We start from the raw sequence: 24,134 nt of genomic DNA, 5'->3' as shown, positions 1-24,134 counted from the left end.
AGAACTTGGTCTAAATGTCTGCTCACTTTTCTGTGGTGGGTGGATAACCTTCTTAGGGCCTGATCAGCCAGGAACGAAGAACAGAGCGTGAAGAGGCTGATATTTCCTTTCAGTCCTTAATCCATTGGACTGAGCAACAATGTCCCAAATAGGTGGTCCAGTGTTGCAGAAGGAGCAGTAACAATACTTGGCATATATGCAGGTGTTAAGTGCACTTTTCTCATAATTCCTTACACAGCAGCCCTGCAAAGCAGGCCATGTTAACACATTTTGGGAGCAGGAGCTGAGGTTGAGCCTGCTGTGGTTGCAGACTTCTTGGCGACTTAGAATTCATCTGATAGAATGCATGCTAGGAAAAGGGCTAGCAGAGCTGACCCACTTTTTTACCTACCTTCTTTCTCTCCACTTCCCAGAGAGAAGGGCGCATCCTCCTGCCAAGAACAGTTGGACGAATTCCGAAAACTGGTTGAATCCACCAAGCAGTGGCTGAAAGAAACAGAGGCGACTATCCCAGCCACAGAGGCTTCTTTGGGCACCCATGAGTTGGAGAAGCGGATGCAGCAAATTGAGGTGGGCAGAGAAAGAAGGAAAGAGTCCCAGAGCCTGCTAGGGAAGATGTGCTCTTGAGGGAGGGAGATCACAACAACATAAACAGAAGAGCTTCACTGCATCTGGGTTGATGGTCTGAATAGGGGCTAGTTTCCTCTGAAACTGCAACAAATACAGGAAGCTCTTGGGGGGGCCCTCTCTTGTAGGCTTTCCCTAGTCTAACTGGATTCCTGTAGCCAGAGCTGTGGTGTACTCTGTGAACGAACAAATCACAATTCTGCACTTCCCCCCAAATTAATCTTGAGATCTGGGTTGTGGCATTGTGCAAATTATATTTGTCTTTTGCTCTATCAGGTAGCCTCTGAATGCAGAGCGGTTTATAAATTTTGCAATAAACTAATTAAATTAACCCAAAGGGCTGCCCAGGTGGGTGGTGCATCCCAAGTGCTGGGCAGACACACCTGTTAAGCATCAGCAAGACTGATGCATTGTGTCCCTTCAGGCCGTGCCCTGGGCCATAGCAGGTTTATATCAGTTTGCTTGTTTTGCAAAATATATTCTGCTTCTGAGGTTGACCTGAGGCAAAGAGATATGCAGAGCACCAGGCTCCAGTTCCTGAGTACTAGAAATTCTGATTGCCCTTTCCCAACCTGATAGCTGGGACTGAGGGGTGTCAGTATCCAAGACATCTGGAGACCGCCAGGTTGGCAAAAGCTGCTCTGCTCCTCCCCGCTTTTCTGTTGAGACTTGGCAGGATTATGGCCATCTATTCAGGCCTGTCTTCACATCATTATGGGTTTTGAAAGAAAACATGGAAGCTGAAGTTCTCCAGATGTTGGATTTTTGCATCCAATAGTACTTTGTGCAGTGGAACTGGCGAAGGATACCTTTGCTTGGGGCCCAGCCTCGTGCTTCAGGAATTGCCTCCTTCCATAGAAAACTACCTGAGAACTTTCTGCTGTGGCCCCTTCTTTATGTTTCCTGCTCCCCCTTCACCCATCAGTAGGTAGGGATAAGAGAGAGGTCTTTCTTGGGTTGCGGCATCCAGATTACAGCATGTCTGGTCCCTTGATTGCCCAGCCTTAGGCAGGCATTGAAAACACACTTGTTTTACTGGGCATTTTAAATGCTTTAAATCTGTTCTGATAGTTTCCCATGTTCTAACGTTATGTCATTTGTTGTTCTGACAAGTTTGTAAGCCGCTGTAAGTATTCACTTGATGTTAAGAGGATAGATCAGATATAAATGTGCACCAGGGCCAGCCAAGTCTTGGCATGCCCTGCTTGCCTTTGGCCACCTTCTGATGCCTGACTGTGATCTCTTAACAGGTGATCTTGGAAGAATGGACAGGGAAAGGAGTTCTTGTGGATGAGATCAACCGCAGGGGGACGGCCTTGGAGAGCCTGATAGTTGAGATTACAGCTCCTGATGCCCAGTCCAAATCAGGTGGGTGAGAGAGACAGGGGCACGTGTCTTCAAAGCTGTTTGGAGACCACAGAGACAGCACAGTCCTTCCTCCACTTTGGGAGCCCTCCTGACTTCAGTTGCTGATTTGTCCAAACCATAGAAACTTGAGGTGTGTGGCAGGGGATGGATTGGGGAATAAGCCATAAGGCTTGTCCTGATTCAACAATTCTGCACTCTGCATAACATCTTGGAAGATCTCGCCCATTTCTGGCATTCTTGTTTTGTGTTCACATTGATGGTCAGAGGCGATGTGGTGGAGCACTTCAGTCCCCAGGCTACCTTTGTTAAAGAATCTCAAGAAGACCCATTTCTGCCTGAAACTTCAGCTGTAGTACTCTATTCCAAGTAGAGCAGCCTTCACCAACCTGTTGCCTTCCTGATGTCTTGAACTACAACTCCCATCAGCCCCCACCATACTAGCTGGGGCAGATGGGAGTTTTAGTCCAAAACATCTGGAGGGCACCAGGTAGGTGAAGGTTGCTCTATTTATTTAATTATACTCATTTTGGGATTTTTATACTGCCCTTCATCCATTATTCCAGGGATTGTTGCAGCACATAAAGCAGCAAAATACAGCAAGTTGCTATAAAAAGCAAATAAAAATCAGTAAAAGAATAAGCAGAGCAGCAGAAAACCAGAATTTCAAGTAGTAAAACGTTTTAAAAGCCTAGCAGACTAAAAAGAAAAAAAGATAAAGACTTGCATGACCCCATAGTATAAATGACACAGGGCTGAGCAGTTGTCCCCCAGCGCCATCTTCTGGAAATCACCAGAAGTGGAATGAAGCCACTGGATGGCCATACCCACAACTCCTAACCTACAGAGGCAACCTAGAACATACTGGAAGTCACTGAGTGGTCCTGGATATTCAGTACAGTAGCACTTTTCCACCACTCTCTTGACATAAATCATTTATCCGAGTGACCAATCTGGTTTCTATGCCAAGACCCAAATCGAACTGGGGGCTTGTCCACCCAAACAGTGTTTTTACAGCTGTTTGCATCTCCATTTAATACGTGTAGCCATTGGACAAGACTAAATTCAATGCTTCTTCCCTTGCAGGAAATTAGGTTCCCAACCACTCCACTTGAGGTCGCTGGCCATTTGTTTTGGTATTTTTGGGTGGTTAGATCAGTTGTCACTTTCTGCTACTCCCGTTTCCATGCCCACAACTTCCTCAGTGTTTTTGTTGCTTTTCCAGCTGTTTTTGCAACTTTCCCCAGAAAACTCCAGAAGGGAACTTTTTTTCTTTTGATCATAGAATCTTAGAGTTGGAAGTGACCCAGGGGTCATCTAGTCCACCCCCTGCAATACAGGAATCTTCACTAAAGCATCCATGACAGATCCAACCTCTGCTTAAAAACCTCCAAGGAAGGAGATTCCACCACCTTTCATGGCATTCTGTTCCACTGCCAAACAGCTCTTACTGTCAGAAAGTTTTTCCGAATGCTTAGTCAGATTTGCACAAAACCAGAAAACTGCACAAGCAAACCACATTAAAAATGGCTGCAACAGATATATTGTGCAGCAACCTAAAAAGTGTGTGCTGAGAATTATCAATGGCTTTCATTTCTTTTCCACCCTGCTGGTAAGGGCATGTCAAGAGCTTAACCCTATATATTCCCCTTCTCTCCCTCTCTCCCTATTTTCCTTTTGGTCCCCTCAATTGCACAAAACCAGAAAACTGCGAGAGAGAATTTACAATTGCCTGACTGTACTTTTGCACACTTCTTGGGTGGGGTATTTATTTTTTTTAAGAACATGGTGTCCATGCAGCTATCATCAACATGCCCTGTTGGTACTTAATTAGCATAATAGAATCAACAAATTAGAAGGCAGGGATGACCACAAAAGGGAATGCCTTTTGGGTATGAATGGGGATGACTGAAGTTGTTCCTCAAGTACAAATTCAAATGTGTGCAGGTGTGGACCACTCTGCTTTGATTTGAATGAGGTGGGGGAGTGGATTAACAGCTAAATAATACTCAAATGTGGCAGTTGTGTGGACACCATCTGCTCAAGCACCTTGCTCAGGAAGAGGATGTTCCCTACTGTCTAACAGGTGTTATCCATCCTTGAGGCCTAAGGTGACTTTGGTTTTCAAGAGACCTTCTCTCCTAAAAGCTATCAATTGCCACCTGGATGCAGGCAGTTCATTTTCTTCTTCTCCTAGATGTTATTATCCATGAAGGGCAAGGGCTGAGCAAGCATGACTTAGGCCACATCTCTTCACACCCCTTGTCTGAATCTTCAGGTTGCAGCAGCTGACTGCTGCTCAGTGGTAGAACCACTCTGAGATCTATGGGAGAAGGGCAGTATGTATATAAATTAAAATAACTAAATAAATGCTTAGTGTGCGGAAGGTCCCATTTTTAATCTCTGGTGTCTCCAGGGAGGGTTGATGAAACGCTCCTGCCTGAAACCACGGAAAGCCCGCTGATGGACCAATGGTCTGACTTTCTATAAGGTAGCTTCCTCTGTTCCAATGAACCCACAAGACCCGAGCAGACAGAGTCCTGGACATGCCCTTTGTCTGAATTGCTGTGCTTGTGGCAACTAGGACTGTGAACTCAGTTCAGCCTTTGCTCTGAAAGCAAATTCCTTAGCTCAGAATATGCTTCTCTTTCGGTCTCACTGAGTGTCTCTGTTAGTAGATCTTGGGGGGTTTAGTAGACCTCACAAACCTGAAGTCTGCCCTCCTGTTCTCTGAACCATATATAGCTCTCCCTGGTATTTGGTTCCCAGGACTCAATAAACTGCGGGGGAAGAAGTATTGAGAAAGCTGTGTGGTCTTGTGCTGTGCTAATTTTGTTTATGCTGAGGCTTTTTTCTCCTTGTCCCATCCATCATTCTAAAATGAATTGTGGCTCAATTTGTGCATGAATTGGGCAACATAATAGCCACCCAAATACTGCTTTTGTGTTGTTGGCCCCGCACTTTACAGTGTTAATATATGCAAAGGTCGGTCACATTGGTTTCCCAGGTGACAGGATTACTTCCTGCTGCAGCACCAAGCCACATGACTTCATGGAGATTGTTCTTTCGTGTCTGCCTTGTTGTTACCTAGGCAACGACAAGGAACTGAGCGTCAGGCAAACACCCAAAGCTAAGGTTGTGGCATGTCACTACCGGCTACTGAGACAACAATGAACCACCTTTGGGGTTGGGATTTTATTTACACACAGCCATTATCATAGAGAGGTTCCGTGAAATGGCCCACATTTGGGCATGTGTGGCGATATTTTTGTACCAGTGCACAACTTTAAATTAAAAACAAACAACAAACCGGGAAGTGCACTAGAGCAAATGTTTTCAGCCAGTTTTCATATTTTGCAATGGGCATAATGGAGGCTTGTGCTTTTTTGTCTTGTGGGGAGAAATATTCATCTCCATCTGTTTTTTGTTTGTTTGTTTGTTTTGCTTTGTTTTAAATAATAAAGTCTTATGCAAGGGTGATAAAAAGGTATTGTGCAAGAGTTCTGCATTGTTATTATGGATTCTTTAGGCCTGATATGTGTACTACAATCACAGTCTCTTGCTTGCAGAGCTTTTGAGAGAATATCTCCTCTGAACCAGGCATTTGGCCATCAGTGGAAATGAGGGCCTTTTGTTTGGTACTGGGGGCTGCCGGAAACAGGCTGGTAGAGTTGCACTTGGGTGAGGATCCAGCAGAAGTCAGGTTGTCGCAATAGACAATTTCCATGGAAACATCCCCCCCCCCCCGATGAAACACCCACAGCAAAAAATGTGCTAACGATCTTCCACACCAGCAATCACTGCAGAAGGATAATGAGTTATTTCTAACCATATTACAACAATGGTTCCCACACCTTTTTAGGCCACTGCCCCCTTGACTCCATAAACTCATCCTCAGTGCCCTGTACCCTACCTTATAAAAAGCATTATTCAGGATAGCAGTTTGCACAACCCACTAATAGCATAATAAAATTCAAAACAGGAACAATTAATTGCACATTTAATCAAAATCCAATTAAATCTATTTAGTTTAATTAATTCAGCAAAATTGATGAACTTGATCCAGTAATGCCAGCTTTTCAATGTTTGGTAGTCATTTGCACCTCCAGCGTCCCCCTCACCCCCCACCCATTTGCCTCTTGGGACCCCACTAAGCAATCCTGCTCCCAGGGCAGTATTGCCTACTTTGGGACCCACTGTTTTCAAAAGTTTGGGCTGCCCCTTTGATGCTGCTGAAGCTGTCCTGTAGATGCTGTAAAAACAGCAACATCCCTCTCAGATGTTGGTCTGTGTTTGCACATAGCCCCGTTGTGGCCTCCTAGAAAGGGCTGCATTATGGCTGCAAAGGGCACAGCTTACATGTGTTTTCAGACACCCGTATTTCTAACATGTTTTGTCTCTGTCGTTTTGTCTTGTCTCCCTGTTGTTTCGCTCAGGTTCTGTGCTGCCCGCTGGGGGAAGTTCTGTAGGCAGCGTTAATGGATATCACACCTGCAAAGGTGAGAGAGCCCAGACTGTTGTGCGTGCTTGTGTGAGTTGTGTCCTGTGGCTGGTATTGTCCTGTTGTTCTCTCAAAGTAACAGGGAAGTTGGTAAGGCTGAGGCACATGTTGTTGGTTGGCCTGAAGAAGAGCCTGACTGCTGGATCAGGCCATAGGGGGCCCATCGAGTCCAGCCCTCTGTTCTCACAGTGGCCAACCAGATGCCCCAATGGGAATCCCACAAGCAGGACTTGAGTATAGCAGCAGCTCTCTCCTACTGTCTTGTGATTCCCAGCAGCTGGTATTCCAATGCATCCTCTATCCCTTATGGATGGAGATTGTGTTTGGGTGCCCACTATTGTCCCCTGTATTCAAGGCAAAATATCACTGGTAGGGCACCTGCCCAGGTTCAATCCCCAGCATCTCCAGGTGGGAATGTCCTCTGTCGGAAACCCTGGAGAGCTGCTGCCAGTCAGTGCAAGCAACACTGAGCTGGACCAATGGTCTGACTTGATATAAAGCAGCTGGAGAAAAGAAGGTGTTGCTCTAACCCCAGAGCATGTGTCCCCTCTGTTCGAAGTGTGGGGAGCAGAGAGGGCATGCTGCAGAGTAAAAACTTTGCAAGGGTCCTTTCCCTCCCCCTCCCAAGCCTCACCTGGTGTCCAAGGAGGATACCTTCTCACAACAGTCTGACTGCTTTACCTCACACCAAATTGTGAGGCCTGCCTGCTGCTCCTCAGGCCAAGATGGTGGGAGTCAGAGCAAATACTGAGAACTTGCAGAAGAAGAGCAAAAGGTTTTTCTGTGTGAGGTGAATATTTTGGGAGAGGGTTTAGAACAGCCTTCCCACAACCTGTTGCTGGACTACATGCAAGTGGGGCTCATGGAAGTTGTTGGCTAAAACACATGGAGGGCACCAGGGTAGGGAAGACTGGCTTATTTCAAGTGCCTTTTGGAACTCATGTCTGGTCTGTTCTCTCCAAGGGAAGTAATGCATGGGTCAAATGCGTGGTGAATAACTTGGCATTTCCTGTTTCTGTGGCTTTATTGGCCCTGCCTTCCATCAGAATGTATGGAAAGCACACATTTGTATGTATAGCTGGTATGCCTGTGAACCGCACAGGTAGAACCACACAGGTACCCCTGGAATCACCTCAGCTGATCTGCTTAGGTGTCCTGTCTTTGTCCATATGAACACATCTCTAACTTTTGATCTTTATATTACCATCAATATGGAAATGAAATCATTTCTCCAGCTCAGATTCAGTCCTCCCCCTCTTTTTTTTGTTTTGTTTAGATTTGACAGAGATCCAGTGTGACGTGTCAGATGTCAACCAGCAGTATGAGGGGCTTGGTGCCACCTTACGGGGGCACCAGGAGCAGCTGTCCTCCATGTTGGCCAAGATGAGAGATGTCCAGGAGGAGGTGGGCTCCGTGCTGAAGTGGCTGGAGTCAAAGGAGCGGGCCTTGACTGCGCTGGAAGCTTCCTCTTCACCTACCAAGTCGGAGACAATGAGGGCTCAGGCGGACCATAACAAGGTTCCTATTGTTATTCATACATACCTTGATATCCTGTTTCCTCACCTTGTTTGCAGCAGTTTGTGATAATATAAGGGGAGAACGTCCATATATGAAATAGCTTTCGGGGGGGGGGGGATATCACAAAGATACGCAATTTGGAAGTGGTCATTTTTATAGCTCTGGCACAGGAGGTACTCTTTTATAAGGCTGATCTAACTGTTGGTGCTGGTGCATGGCCAGCCACTGAGCTTAATGGCAAAAATCTAGTTGCACCATGACAACCACAGGTGGCTTAAGGCCTTTATGCGCAATCCAAAAAACTAAGCAGGGCCCCAGACGTAGCATTAAAAAGGGAGTACAGAAGGGGAAGTGTTTTTATTTTGTTATTTATTTATTTATTTAAGTTGGTAGGCAACCCTTCATCCACAGATCTCAGGGCAGTTCACAACATGAAAATGCAAGACCAAAAAAAATACAAAATGCATAATCAAAGCAAGAGCAAACTAAGCATCCACCACCCACAACACATTTAAAAGGGTATTGGGTGTAATCAGCCAAAGGACTGGATGAGAAGGATTGTTTTCTCCTGGCGCCTAAAGGTATATAATGAAGGCGCCAGGTGAGCCTCCCTGGGGAGAGCATTCCACAAGCGGGGAGCCACCAAAGAAAAGGCCTGTTCTCATGTTCCCACCCTCAGTTCCTATCATGGAGGAGGCACATGAAGAAGGGCCTCAGATGGTGATCTCAGGGCCCAGTTAGGTTCATATGAAGAGAGGCGGTCCTGGAGGTATTGTGGTCCTGAGTCGTTTAAGGTTATAGGTTAAAACCAGCACTTTTAATTGGGCCCCAAAACTAACTGGCAGCTAGTACAGTCAGGCCAGTATCTATGTAATATACTCAAACCATCCTGCCCCGGTCAGTAACCTGGGTGCTGAATTCTGCACCAGCTGAAGTTGCCAAACTGTCTTCAGAGGCAGCCATACTTATAACGTGTTGCAGTAATCTGAGGACAAGAAGGTGAATTCCTGACACCGGACATGAAGGAAGTAACTGAGCAAAGTTCATCTGATCTGTCAAAGAGGAAGGCCTGGCCAAAATAACATAGTGTGGCCCTAAGCAGACAAAAGGTTCAATGCTAACAAACACTTCTGAAGAGCCACCTGAAACTGATGAATGTATTTTAAAGAGAACATGTCCCTTAAATGCTGACCTAAAGGCTCACCCGGTGCCTTGCAGCCCTGAGAGTCCAAATTTGAAAATCTGCTACTGTAACTGACTTAACAAAACTGGAGAATGAAGTACTGTCTCTCAGGATTGGCAATCAGTCAGAATTGATCTGACTGGTGATACTTTACAAAGCTGAATTTATAAACCCATTTTTATGTGTTGTGAAAAATTATTGTGCATTTTTCAAACTGACTTGCCCTGAGAGTTCATTATGTGGCTTTGCGTTATGGCCTGTAATATATTTCTAGTTATCAGTGGAAGTGTTATTGGGTGTGTTGTCTTTTTCAGAAAAGTTCAAAGTGTGCTTATTTTACAGTATTTTCTAGATTCTGCCCTTCATGAACAGGCCCAGCTTGAAATGGATGTGGCACTTAAATCCCTTGGAAATGGCAGCTGTTTTTCTTCCCACACACCCGTCCACCCCACACCTTGAGATTTCTGCTGCTTCATCAAATCCACAAACAAACCATATTCTGTTTCTAAGAAAAATAATAATATTGCAATTGTCTCTTGTGGCTCTCTCCCCTCCCCGCCCATGACCCTGTAGGCATTCCTGGCTGAGCTGGAGCAGAACGCTGTGAAAGTCCAGAAAGCAAAAGAGTCTCTTTCTGGACTCCTGGAGAAATATCCCGAATCGCCAGAAGCAGGAAATTGGAAGCGGATGCTGGAGGACTTAAGTATGTGACCCAGAGACCTCTGAGAAAGTCATCTGGGGCTGACCAAGACTGGGCCAGTTCTAGAAAGGGGAAGCCTCCATCTAGCTGAAATATAGACTGTCTGGTGGGTGGTGCCGTGGCAATCGGGAAAGGACTGTAGACTAAGGGGAAAGTGTGGAAAGCAGGACAAGGAAGCCAAAGGTCCAGGAAGTTCTCTTAACTCTAGTGCTGTGGAAGTGAATGAGAGCTGGCTGCATCAGATGGCAGATGCTGAAGGCCAGGGAATGTCAGTGAGATGGCGGACAGCAGCCTCCTCTATGCCCCCTAAAGAAGCCTGCTATGCTCAGGGCGATGCTGTCCTATCACCAGTATCAAAATAAGATTCAGCTACCAGTCCAGTCAGCATCTGGGTATGAAATGAGGGGTGCCATCTTGTCCTTGCCTGTAGAAGCAAAATGGCTTGTGCTGGCTGGGGAGGGGGAGTCATTTAGAAATTGTGTTACTGACATTCTTGGGGTATCATCAGATAAACCTCTTCAGTGGCAAGCAGGCCAGCACATCCTGCTTCTGAACAAAGCAGGCTATCACAGAGTTAAGTGGAGAAAGCATGTGCAGCAGGCAGGGTTCAGCTATCGGGGGGGGGGCGGGGTGGAGAGGCTGAGAGAGGAGGTGTGTCTTAGGCAGTTATCCTTGGTGTGAGAAAAGGGGCCATCCTAAGTGCATGTGTGTGGGTGTGCATTCATTTCCCACAGGGTTGGCCCAGTGGATTATCCCACAGGAATGTGCAGCTCTTTCCATTTGGGAGTTCTAGCCCCTCCCAGGCTGAGTGCATGGTCTCTCTCCACCCCACTCCCTGTTCTGCATGCAACAGAGGATCCACCCTGGCCAGAGAGATGGAGTTGCACAAGGCCCTCCTGAGTAGTGTGTAGCAGTTGCAGACCCTGAAGCCTGCAGTTGTGGGCATGCCTTATAGTCAAGAGTTCCCTTACCCTCATGTTTGGTTGTGTTTCCTTTTCCAGACTTTCCCTTGCACAGCCCACTCCAAATCTGAGTAGAACAGGCTCATGTCCTGACCAGTTTATAATGACATTTTATTTCTGAAGCAGCCAGAAATCATTAGTTAGCACAAAGCATGATCTGGTTTTTGAATGGGTGTCAGAGCTGATTGTGCCTGTCAGCTTGCCCAAGCTACTGCAGTCTTACTGTTGTTATTTTGGAGGAATGCTGTGTGATTTCCCACCCCCAGAAAGATGAAACCTGACATTTTAAATGTTTGCTGAAACTGTAATTCATATTTGCAAAAGAATATTGAAACTGCTTTGCCAAAATTTTCCCCTGAAACCTTTTTTTTAAGAGCAGTTTTAAGAGCAGTTCCACCTCTGTTTGTTGAGAGGAGACACTCCCTGTTTGCATAGGAACTGGGCCAATGAAAAGCATTGTATGGAATCTTTCCAAAAGTTTATGGAGGAGGCTCTGCCATTCAGCTGAGAACAGGTGCACCACCTCATTTTGTGGGTAGCGTGGGGGTAGGACATAGTGTGCACCTGCGTTAAATTTTGGGTTCAGTTTGCAGTATCTTCAGTTAAATCAGGAGGGACAGACTTAACCTCAGGGGGCCACATTCTAGCCATACAGGCAAGGCCACCCCACACTCACACCACACCCATATTCAAACACACGTGCCTGCATGCTGTGTCGACCATGTCCCAACCACCTAGGTCCATGTCACCTGGGGAGGGGAGACCTGGCCTCATTTGGCCCACGGGCCTGAGTTTTCCCACTCCTGCTGTAAATACCTGATCAGGTAAGTCCTAAAAATTCCCTTAGAGGTCCGCATTCACCCGTAGCCAATGAGTCCTATGGAAGCCTTTGTGGAGGGAATGTACCCAGTCATGGTATTTCTGGCATTCAGATTCCAGGTGGGCACATGCCAACCAGGTGACAGCAGAGCGCCAGCAGAAGTTGGAGAAATCAGCCAGCGAGCTGGCCAGCTTCCAGGTGGCTGAGGGCCAGCTGCGTCCCTGGCTGATGGAGAAGGAGCTCATGATGAGCGTGTTGGGCCCACTCTCCATCGATCCCAACATGCTGAATGCACAGAAGCAGCAAGTTCAGGTGAGAAGCCAGCAAAGGCATTTTATGCAAACAGGTTGAAAAGAGTATGGTGGTCAATGCAGGTGGAAGTGACTACAAGAGTGCACCATGCTGGTCATCTGCCAGTGAGAGGGAACTGTTGACCTTTTGCACTGCACTGTCACCACTGCAGATGGCCTGAGCAATCGCAGCTTCTAGCCCAGCAATGATTAGTAGGTACAAGGGCCTGATATATTTCCACCTGTCCCCTGGCTCATCAGTTTGAGCAGCACAGGGTGCCTGTCCTTGCCTACCTGCTTTCCAGCTCCAGATCACTAGCCCTGACAGAAGGGGTGCTTGTGTAGAAATGTTCAGTTTCATTGAGCAGCAGCCCCATCTCTTGCATTTGCCTTCCTCTCCCTTGGATTATGAATCATGCTGCTAAGAAGAGGCCTGTAAGCAGTCAAACGCTCGAGAGGGTAGGATTGTCGGGAGATCTTCATGCTTATACAGTTTGACTCTCAGTCTGCAACTTGTTTATATGAACTGTAGCAGCAGCAGGACAAATAAGGCAGGGGAGTGGAATGTCTTTTGAATGTCATCATCATCCCTGACATTTTTTTAAAGATGAAATCCTGTTTCAAGCTGACTTCCCACAGCTTCTTTCCAGAAACTCTACAGATGGTTTATAGCAACTCAATATGCTTTTAGTTGTGTGTCAGCCAACCTAAACTCTTGCAGCAGACTAACTTGTTTAATTGATTCATCAGCTGACATCACATTCCTTTGCAGCTCATTGGATGTATCTTCCTCAATGAAGAGGACAGTTCATCTTTGGCTGCCTCATTGCTCAGACCTCAGCTTTCCAAGGAGCCTTGGACTTCCTTGGAAGCTTATCAGGGGTTTCTCATTCAGAATCAAATCAGGCATGGCAGGCAAGCTTTTGTCTACCACTTCCCTTCCAGTGTGCACACACAGGGAAATGTTGGGTGTGCTCTAGGACCCACTCAGGTCATGTGAGGCCATCTGGAACACTTGCAAGAACCAAGAGTGTGTCCTGGCGAACAGGGGTGGGCAGGAGGTAGGCTGGTTGATCTCTCAGTTGTTCAACATTAGCAACAACAAAATGACTTTTCTCACCTAATTTAGGCTGCTGAAATGGAGATGGCTAACAGGGAGTGGATTTTTTGTGCAAAAGGACTGAGCTCGGAAAAGAATGAGCTCAGAGGCACCCTGGTATTTAATTCTAACTATGGGCTCCTCTAGACATTCCATTTATTCAGCACTCATCATTTTCTGTGCTGCAAAGTGGGACTTGTTTTATAAATTGGAGTTTGTGTAAAAAATGGATTTGTTGCACTTGGGTGACTGAACCCTTTAATCCAGTTGAAATGCCCCAAATAGTGATGGTCTGGAGGCACCCTGCATGTCTTTTGCACCCGGCTCTCATTGGTAGATCTTGGGGTTAGATCCAACAAGCCTGAAGTCCACCTCCGCCCTAGAATCCTTTGCAGTGCATTGTGGGGTAGAACGTGTTTTCAGATTAATTAATGTGAAAATGGGAAGTTTGGAAACCACTGATATTTCTAGGAAAGGCATTGCGTACATTATATCACATCACATCACATCACATATGTGCTGCTTGATTGTAAAAAACAAAGCACCTTCTAAGTGGTTTTACAAAAATTAAAAGAAACATTAAAGTTATCAATAAAAGCAGTTAAAAGCAAGTAAGGAGGCACCAGAAATTGTACAGCCTGATGTCAATGCACAGGGAATTTCAAAGTGTAAGTGCTGCCACTCTAAAAATTGATTTATTGCAGAATGAGCATTATGTGGCACTTGTAACAGTATCAGTTCCACAGTTCGAAGCAGCTGAGTGGGCACAAATAGGGTGATCCTATAAGTAAACTGGTCCCTGGCTGTTAATGCCAGTATATAATAGTAACACCTTGAAAATGGCCCAGTAGTAACACCAAGTCATTATTTTCATCAGGTTTAAGAAGGCAGCCGTTCCCTTGGTCCTTTTAAAAAGGTTTTTTATTATGCAACCAAGACTGACAGTGCTATGGTTGCATTCTCCTTGGCTTCTTTAATCTTTTTGTTAACCATCTTGGTCTCTCATTAAAAAACATACGCACTGTTTCTCCACCCCCTCCCCCATTTTAGTTCATGCTGAAGGAGTTTGAGTCCCGCAAGCCCCAGTATGATCAGTTGAATGAGGCTGCCCAAGGGATACTCACCAGCCCCAGCGAAGGGTCTCCATCCATCAGCAACATGCAGGAGGAGCTCCAGGCTGTCAACCAGAAGTGGACGGAACTCACAGAGAGGCTCAACTCACGCTCCAGCCAAATCGACCAGGCCATTGTCAAGAGCACCCAGTACCAAGAGCTGCTCCAGGGGCTGTCTGAGAAGGTGAAGGCTGCTGGGCAGTGCCTGAGCACCCAGTCCACCATCAGCACCCAGCCAGAGGCTGTGAAGCAGCAGCTGGAAGAAACGAGTGAAATCCGGTCCAACCTGGCACAGCTGGAAGAGGAGATCACGGAGGCTCAGGTCCTATGTGATGAGCTCTCAGTCCTCATTGGGGAGCAGTACCTGAAGGATGAGCTGAAGAAGCGCTTGGAGACGGTGGCCCTCCCTCTCAAAGGGCTGGAGGATTTGGCAGGTATGGAAATGAATCATTTGAAAACATGGGGTCATCAGGTGCTATATAACACCATTTGCAGAATTTAGAAACACAGACAGCATTTAGTCGAGAAGGAGGGCTCCCAACAGCCAGGAAAGTTGTGTGGGCAATAAGGACCCAATAGATCCTTGGCTCACCAGATGTGGTGAAAGGCTTAATCTCAGGGCCACTCCACACATTATGAAGCAAACTCAGTGTGTCACCAACACAGGCCCAATAGGAAGCCCCAGCCAATGCCATCTCCCAGGTGTATTTTTCCCTAATGCATGTGTAGAAGAAGTGGGATGGTTAGCTGGGCTCCATTTTGTCTGCCTGAAAAGAATTGGAATGCCACCCCATCCCATTTTGACCACTGCCTCTATGTAAATGTAAGACCTAGAAACCATTTTTTAAGGAAACAGATGTTCTGGGGATCCTACAGAATCAATTAAATTCCCCTGAATAGACCCTATGTTCTGTGATTTGTGGCTTTCTAGATGTATAAGATTGCCTTACCTTTAATGGTATACCAATTTGCTTTTTCACTGAAAGGTGCTTATATGGCGAAGACTGGAATGTAGATTTGTGCATCAGGAACATTAGGAGAGGTTCCTAGCTTTATGAAATGCATGTCTTAACAATGTATTCCTGCCTCCTCCAATTTTCAGGTGACCGGATGAATCGATTGCAGACAGTGCTTGCCAGCTCCCAGCAATTCCAACAGATGTTTGATGAGCTCCACACTTGGCTGGATGACAAGCTGAGGCAGCAGGCACAGAGTGGGCCGATCTCAGCTAAGCTGGAGAGGCTGCAGTCTCAGATCCAGGAGCAGGAAGAATTCCAAAAGAGCCTCAACCAGCACAGGGGCTCCTATGAATTGATTGTGGTAGAGGGTGAGTCTTTGCTTCACTCCATTCATCCCGGCGAGGAGAGAGCCAGTTTGCAAAGCCAGCTGGTCAACCTGAAAGCAAACTGGGAGGAGCTTAGCAAACAGATCACAGACCGACATGCTAAACTCAAGGACTGCTTACAGAAGGCTCAGAAATACCAGCGTCATGTGGAAGACCTTTTCCCGTGGGTGGAGGACTGCAGGTCAAAGATGCTAGAGCTGGAAGTCACTCTGGATCCAGTACAACTGGAAGCCACACTCCTGAGGTCAAAGGCTATGCTGAGCGATGTGGAGAAGCGCCGCTCCCTTCTGGAGATGCTGAACAGCGCCGCTGATATCCTCATCAATGCATCAGAAATGGATGAGGATGATGTTAGGGATGAGAAAGCTGGGATCAACCAGAAGATGGACGCTATCACAGAGGAACTCCAAGCAAAGACCGGTTCCCTGGAAGAAATGTCGCAAAGGCTGAAGGAGTTCCAAGAAAGCTTTAGGAACATTGAGAAGAAACTAGATGGGACAAAGCATCAGCTGGAAATCTATGACGCCCTCGGCCCACAGGCCTGCAGCACTAAGAACTTGGAGAAGCTGAGAGCCCAACAGGAGGTTATCCAGGCATTGGAACCCCAGGTGGATTACCTGAGGAATTTCACTCGGGGCCTGGTGGAAGATGCTCCAGATGGGTCTGACTCCTCCCATCTCTTAAGTCAAGCTGAGGTTGCCCAGCAAGACTTCAAAGCAGTCAAGCAAAAAGTTAACGAATGTTGTCAACTTATGGAGAGCAAGCTTGAAGGGATTGGTCAATTTAATAATCATGTTCGGGAGATGTTCTCTCAGCTGGCTGACCTAGATGACGAGTTGGACAGCATGGGCTCTGTTGGGAGAGACATGGACAGTCTGCAGTCTCAAGCAGAGGATGTCCATGAATTCCTGGGCAAACTTCAGAGGCTGAGGCTGGATATCCAAGCTTCTGAAGAGAAATGCAGGCAGATGTTGGATGATGAAGGAAGCCCCGACCTCATAGGGTTGAAACGTGAGCTGGAGACTTTAAATAAGCAATGTGGCAAACTGAACGAAAGAGGCAAAAGTCGCCTGGAGCAGGTGGACACAACGCTGGCTCGCGTCAAGGACTTCTATGACAAACTAAAGGAGCTGAACTACATGACAGCCACAGCAGAAGACAGCGAAGCTTTGCAGTGGGTCGTTGGGACAGAAGTGGAGGTTATCAGTCAGCAGCTGGCAGATTTCAAGGTAAGGACCTGGCTATGCTGCAGGTGGCTTCTGGCTAATGCTGAATCTACTGATGAGTTGTTTTTAATGCTGTAACCCACCCTGGGACCTTGGAGTGTAGGGCCTGCACTGCTCCATGGGTGAAAATTCACCCTGTGCTCATTCTTTTTTTCTTTTTGCCATATATGATCTTTCAGCTTACCTTAGCAGTTTTTATACAAACGAGGGAGATAAAAGAGTTCTAGAAATAGTATCTTATTTTTAAAAGACCTTTATCACTTGTTTGTATAAACACTGCCAGGTTGGGCAGAAAACAAAGAGCACAGGGTGAATTTCCATCCGTGTCATTCTCCCTGGGTGACTCTTTCATTCGCATGAGCAACTTGTGTGGTCCAATTTAGGAGGCTCTTCATTCATTAAATCTTAGTGTGTACATGTATTGCAACACACTAAAAACTTAATATGTTGTGCTTAAAAAACATCTGTCCCTCACAACCCACAGCGGTCAATGACTCTCCCCTTATTTGGATTACTTATTCTAAATATTTAACTTGAATTTGCTTTGAATATTTTAACAGCTCTCAGCTGCCACAGGTATTCTGTGAAAAGGCTCTTGATATTTAGAATCATGTAAGACATAATGAGGGATGCGGGTGGCGCTGTGGGTTAAACCACAGAGCCTAGGACTTGCCAATCAGAAGGTTGGCGGTTCAAATCCCCGCGACGGGGTGAGCTCCCGTTGCTCAGTCCCTGCTCCTGCCAACCTAGCAGTTTGAAAGCACAAAGTGCAAGTAGATAAATAGGTACCGCTCCAGCGGGAAGGTAAATGGCGTTTCTGTGCACTGCTCTGGTTCGCCAGAAGCGGCTTAGTCATCCCGGCCGCATGATCTGGAAGCTGTACGCCGGCTCCCTTGGCCAGTAAAGCGAGATGAGCGCTGCAACTCCAGAGTCGTCCGTGACTGGTCCTAATTGGTCAGGGGTCCCTTTACCTTTAAGACATAATGAACTGCATTTTTATTACTTTTGTAATAGTAACTCCTACACCACAGAATGAGAAGTGAATCAGTTAAATCATCAAATAATTCTGTATTCTTCTGCTCACTCCATGGGGAGGTTGCCAGAGGCTTCCTTGTATGACTTGGTGCTCCGACCTTACCTTCTTCATCCAGTGGGGGCAGGAGTTTCTGCCACATCCCAGCACTGGACGTAATTCGAATTGTTGAACCGTTCTCAATGCAGAGATGCCACAGTTTCCTCTGAGGAAACAGACTGGCTGTTGTCCCACTGCAGAGCCCGGATGCAGATCAATGAATCACAAATCATGGAGGAACATCCTCTGAGGGTGTGTCTTTTCTACTTTAAACAAAAGTCTTGCTGGCTGCAAAAGTGAATTGTGCTTCAGAAGTCTGAGAAACTCTACTCTTGAGGATGTATTGTTGTGTAAGAATTCTGAGCCAATTGCCTTGTTGGGCTTGCTGTTTGTGGCAACTGACTTGAACACACAACTTTTCCACTTGCCAGGAAAGACAGGGGATGTTTTAACAATCTCAGTGAATCACACCATGAATTGATCTCAGTTGGGCATCTGGTGCTGACTCATTTAAGCATAAGGCTCTGGACTCCTCCTAGCCTGAGTGCCTTTGATTGGAAACTGAGATTGAGCAAACTTTACATTGAGAAGGAGCTGTCCTCTAGCTGTCCTGGCTGATATGGAAAAGTTGGGAAGGGGCAAGGACTGTGACTTGGGTTTTCTGTGTGGAGAGTAGAAGGCTTTGAGGACCCTCTGTAATTTCACCCTTGATATGTTTATCTATTTAATAATTTCTGCCCAGCCGTGATGGGTGCATTTTAACAAGTAAAATTGCAATTGCAGTGAGAGACAATTAAAATAGCCATTTGCTTATTATACTGGTTAATATTTAGAATTTCTAAGTTATGTACATAAAATGATTTTTTTAAGCCATACAAAGAATAAGAACAATTACACTGGTCAACAACAAATTTGTTGTCTGCGTTTTTTCAGCTGATTTAGGACGAATCTGATGCGCTGAATCCAAAAATCACATTGGTTTTGCTCAATCAGGTCAAGTTTTTGAGCTATGGCCACATGTCATTTTTTTACGTTTTTGTTCACATGTACGCTTGTGTGGAGCATTTTAGAAGAAGTTGGTGGGGGTAAAATGCCATGTCGAATAATTGTTTTGATTGGAAATGATTATTTTAATGACAAGAAGTATTCAGGTCCGATGGTTCTGGGTGATTATGTCGAAAAGGGATCAGTTTGAAGTCATAAAACCTCGAAATCTTCCATAAATTGGTGCGGCAAAGCATAAAGTTGGGGGATCAAAATCCCTGGCTCACTCGAGTACACTGAAGGAGAACTATGAAGCGGTGAAGTATGTGCTGGAGAAAATTGGTTATGATCAGCATATGTGGTTTATCTGTGTTGACCTGAAGATGGTGAACTTTTTGTTGGGACAAAAAGTCTGGCTTCACCAAGTTCCCATGTTTTCTGTGCATGTGGGATAGTAGGGACCGTGCTCAGCTTTACACAAAGAAGGACTGGCCTGTGAGGGAGGAATTGGTGCCTTGCAGAAAAAGGAACGTCATCAACGACCCTCTGGTGGACAGAGACAGAATACTCTTCCCACCGCTGCACATCAAGCTCGGCTTAATCAAGCAGTTCACCAAGGCTCTGGACAAGGATGGTGACTGCTTCACTTACTTGTGCCAGGCTTTTCCAGGATTGACCATGGAGAAGTTGAAAGCTGGCATCTTTGATGGTCCTCAGATCCGTCAGCTCATCAGAGATCCAGAGTTCGGAAACTCAATGAACAAAGTGGAACTGGAAGCGTGGAATGCATTTGTTCTGGTAGTGAAGAACTTTCTTGGCAACAATAAGGCCAGAAACTACGCAGAACTTGTCAACAACATGCTGACTGCTTTCAGAAACCTGGGCTGCAACATGAGCGTCAAGATGCACTACCTATTTTCACATATGGACCGGTTCCTGAGAACCTGGGTTCAATGAGTGACGAGCAGGGGGAGAGATTCCATCAGGACATGAAAGAGATGGAGACCAGGTATCAGGGTCGCTGGGATGCAGTCATGATGGCTGACTACTGTTGGACTCTGAAGAGAGACCTCCCTGCCACTGAGCATTCCAGGAGTTCCAAGAAACGGAAGTTCAAGCCCTGAAGTCTGAAAAATGGTGAAGCAACATGCAATTTACGTGTACTTACCTTTATCAATGTCCACCATTCAATTTACAGTAATCGATGTTTCTATCGGATAATCAATATATGTTGTTGGAAAAACATTTTTTCTCTCTTAAAAACATATTTAGGATGATATGTGTTGACGAAAATCAGCTGATAATGCCACAAAAATGTAATCGATTTTGTCACAAGATCTGATTTTTTTTCAAATCAACATAGCACAAAAACCTGACCTGATGAAGAGAAACGGATGCCATTTCCTGATTCAGCAGTGCAAAAATACCCTAAATCAGTTGTAGAAATCTAGACAACATTCAAAAAGTAAAAAATTGTTGCCCAGTGTTATCATTCATCCTAGAATGCCTACCTTAAAATGCTTGCTGAAACAGGAAAGTGTTTGTCAATCACCTCAAGTTCAGCAGGGAGGGGGCCTGTCTAATCTCAGTCAGGAGCAAGTTTGACAGGGTCAGGGTCCACAATACTGAACTGCATGGCTGTATCTGATGGCATGCAGAACCTGGGGAGTGGACTCCCCAATTTTTCCAGTTCTAGTAACTGGTAATGTATATCGTCTGCACCAAGGAAATCCTAACCCTTCAATCAGAATAAATTATTATTATTTATTAAACTTATTAATTTTTATTTATTTGACAAAAGCAGCTCACAATAAACACCTACATTAAAACTGGCATGAAACAAAATGAAGAAAAATCTAAAAAGTGATCATATTTGTAAAAAAACAGGATTAAAACATTATGTGTATGCATCATTTGAACATTATGTGAAATTTGTTGTGCTTCCAAGATTTCAAGTTTTCAAAGGATAGAGAGGAGGGAGATTATGTTGACTAACTATGGGTAGCCTGTCTGGTTCTGGGGCTGATGGGAGCTGTAGGATGAAGACTATAAACTATTGAGATCACTGCAGGTCACCTAAGGCTCCCCTGCCCTTCCACATCTCACTCCTACCTGATCTCTGGAAGTCCTTATTAGGTTTCACCAGGCCACTTCACAAAAGGGTCTCTGAAAGGTCTAGAAAGTGTCTGAAATTCTGTTCAGCACTAGCAGTGTGTGTTTTTTCTAGAAAAATTGGTGCTGGTACCTGCCGGTACTCACCATGAAGTTGTTACAGTAAGTGTCACACTTTTTAACCAAAGAAGAAGTCCTGGTAATTACCAGTAATACAGAAGGACTGTATAACTTGCTTGTTCCTGGTGATGATGTTGGTGGTGGTCTCTTGCATTTCCATGCGCTCTGGTTTCCGTCACAGTGTTCCGTTGCTCCAGAAGCAGCTTAGTGACGCTGGCCACATGACCTAGAAACCTGTCTGTGGACAAATGCTGGCTCCCTCAGCCTGAAAGTGAGATGAGTGCTGCACCCCATAGTCGCCTTTGACTGAACTTAACCATCCAAGGGTCCTTTACCTTTTACCTTTATGCAATAAAAAGTTTCAAATTGATTTGACAAAATAACAACACATAAAGCAATTTAACGCATAAAGCAGTTCACTCAGAGTTGGTGATATGAGGGCAGGGTCACTATGATAGTTGTCCTTCCTCACAAAAAAGGGAGAGTTCAGGTGCCTCCTGAACTTGCTGCAGGGGAAGGAACTTTGAATGGTTTCCCTCATCAGCATGAAATCACACCCTGGGCTTGTAAATGTTTTCCTTTGGGACAGAGACTGGAAAGGCGCCAACTCAGATGCTTCTCTTCCCAGAGCTTGCAGCAATTCTGTGACTTTCTTCCGCTGTTCTCATGTTGCAGAAACCGGGATTGGCAGCCGGCTGGCTGATAAGGGGGATCTGTGTTGTGCTGAGCTCACAGGAAGTTAGAACAATGGGAGGAAAGGATTTGTCTCTGTCGGCTATATTTATACCCCCAAGAGGGTCTGTGACTGGGCAGAGCTTTCTCCTGAGGCTCATTTCTATAGCTTGGAGAGCAGAGTATCCCCCTTCTCAAACATCCTGTGGGTGCAAAATCGGTTTACCTTCTCCTGAGTTTACCTTCACCACCCTTAAATAAAAACCCCAAGCTTGCTTTTTACCTTGAGTTCCCTATTGCGGCATTTGCAAACCTGGTGCTCTCCAGATGTTTGGTGCTGCAACTCCCATCAGAATCAGCCTGTGTAAGACAAGAGGGCCCTCACAATCTGATTTTTCTTCCTGTTGCTTTTTTTGCTCTGAGCTGTTGCCCCCGCTGCTGCTGTCGAGGCTGCAAAAGAGAGGCTGCAGATTGGCAGAGGGAAGTGTTAAGAAGGGAAGGAAAAGGCTATCCTTGACACAATTTGCAGTCCCACCCCCCAAACTATCAAAATAGCCGTACATTTCTTAGCGTATAGATATGAGGCAGGTGCTTAGTGGGTGGTGTGAGCAACGTGCAGCCTTCCAAGTGCTGTTCCCAGTCACTGAGCGCTCTGTTATTCCTATCCTGGAGAGAATTCTTTATATTCTTTGAAGGCTGGCCCCAGGACCGGCCCAATACATTTTGGCACCTGAGGTGAACCACAAAATGGCACCCACCACCACCAGGGAAGAAGGGGTGAGTGAACAAGAGTAGAGGAGACCAGCAGTAGCACCCATTCACCAAGAGGATGCTATAGAGGCAACCTAGGGTGGGGGGCAGATTTTGTCTCTAAGGTGTAAGCTTCAACTGTTGATGCCACCATGACAGCAGCTGCAAGGGTGCATTCCTTGGAGGCTGCATTTGCTGCCCTGTGAATCCTACCACCTGAGACGGTTGCCTCATCTTGCTTTATGGGTGAGCTGACCCCTCCTTATTTTATCCTCCAAGCTGCTTCTGTGAGGTAGGCCAGGCTGAGAGCTGGTCACTTGCTCAAGGTCACCCTGTGACCTTCATGACGCAGCAGGGATTTGAACTCTAGTCTCCAGCACTCTGACCAGTACACTGTGCTGATCCTCTCAATTGCTCATTGACCTCTCCTATCCCCAACTGCTAGCACCTGACTGTGGGCAGCTGAGCATCTGTAGCACCTATTGCAAGTCCTCATAGGTTTGGGGCCAGACTTGGAGAAAACACTGGGGCAGATTCACTGGAGAGCCAAAGGCAAAGCCAGTTGCTCTCCAGAGTTAGTCCAAAGGGGAAGGACTGGAATGTGTGTGCAGGCAGAAGTGCAGCAGTGGCAGGGAGACAAACTCAGAAGTTCAGAGCTTGGTTCTTGCTCAGGTGCAATAGGTCAGGCCTCACCTGGAAATATTTATAGCCCGAACCAATATACTCGATTAGGGCCCTGAGAGGGCAACACTTGTCCTTTATACATGGCCTGCATCCCTGGGCGGCTCACTCACCACAAGGACAGCCAGGACACAGAGCAAGAAGGCTGCTGCTGGCACAGCCTTTTGTATGCTTTCATGTTTGTGATGCCTCAGGTGAAGTGATGGCATGAAGGGGGATCTTTGCTAGGGGAAAGAGTCATGAATGTCCCTGGGACTCACCAGATCTGGAGAGCATCAAATTCAGTTTTGTTTTTGTTTGGCAGCTTAGTCAAGTCACGTCTTCTGCAAAGACTTGCAGCCAATAACTCCAGAGCAAAATTGCTTCTCAAATGAAAACTGCCAATACTGACTTAGTAATAGCATTTATACAACACTTTTTGTATTTTCAAAGCACATTATCTCTGTAATCTTTAAACCAGTCCAGTGGTATAATTAGTGCTAGTATATTAGAATTATCTGCCCTTCACCAACAATTGCAACAATTTGGAATTCAGTATTAAAAGTGGTAAGGAAAAAATTATGTCACAGGAATATATGCCTTTGTTACTGCCCCATGTTGCAGATGTGGAGCAGAGAGGAAGGGGAGAATTATGCTTTGCTTAATGCCGGCTAATGAGATAGGGGCAGAGGTGGGTTGCTGCTGGCTTAATCTCAGCCCACCAAATCCACCCCAGCCCAAATGGTGTTGATATGATTCATGGAAAGTGCTCAGGCTTGGACTCGTGGTGAGTTTTGTGAGAGAGGGACAGCTACTGAGGATGTCCCTGGTGAGTGCTTCTGCTCAGTGTTTGAAACTCCCATTGTTCTAGGCGCATTTTGTCACAGGGAATTTCATTAGTGCCAGCAGTTTCTGAGCTCTGGGCGTAGTACTGCACCTAAAATTTCAGATTAAAACTGCAGAGTGGAAGGAAAGGAGGACCTTTTTCTGCCTCCACACTTCCAGCTTCTCTCTGA

At 46.0% G+C, this 24,134-nt stretch overlaps 1 protein-coding gene across 17 annotated transcripts in view; it reads left to right on the top strand.

Annotated features, from left to right (window-relative positions):
- The window catches only part of MACF1 (microtubule actin crosslinking factor 1), a 292,958-nt gene that overhangs the window by 192,919 nt on the left and 75,905 nt on the right, over positions 1–24,134 (top strand). For 16 of the 17 annotated variants that reach the window (XM_081018107.1, XM_081018106.1, XM_081018115.1 and 13 more), the window contains 8 exons: positions 414–570; positions 1,878–1,995; positions 6,429–6,491; positions 7,770–8,011; positions 9,768–9,897; positions 11,789–11,988; positions 14,116–14,611; positions 15,280–16,751. In XM_081018107.1, coding sequence (XP_080874233.1) covers positions 414–570; positions 1,878–1,995; positions 6,429–6,491; positions 7,770–8,011; positions 9,768–9,897; positions 11,789–11,988; positions 14,116–14,611; positions 15,280–16,751 — 2,878 coding nt within the window. The remainder of the gene's footprint in view (positions 1–413; positions 571–1,877; positions 1,996–6,428; positions 6,492–7,769; positions 8,012–9,767; positions 9,898–11,788; positions 11,989–14,115; positions 14,612–15,279; positions 16,752–24,134) is intronic. The other variant, XM_081018109.1, reaches the window with a different exon arrangement.

Source organism: Podarcis pityusensis, assembly GCF_964106645.2.
Source record: "Podarcis pityusensis genome assembly, chromosome: 8".
In the NCBI taxonomy this organism is placed as follows: Eukaryota; Metazoa; Chordata; class Lepidosauria; order Squamata; family Lacertidae; genus Podarcis; species Podarcis pityusensis.
The sequence above is the reverse complement of the archived record's forward strand: the minus strand, read 5'-3'. Positions and strand labels throughout refer to the sequence as shown.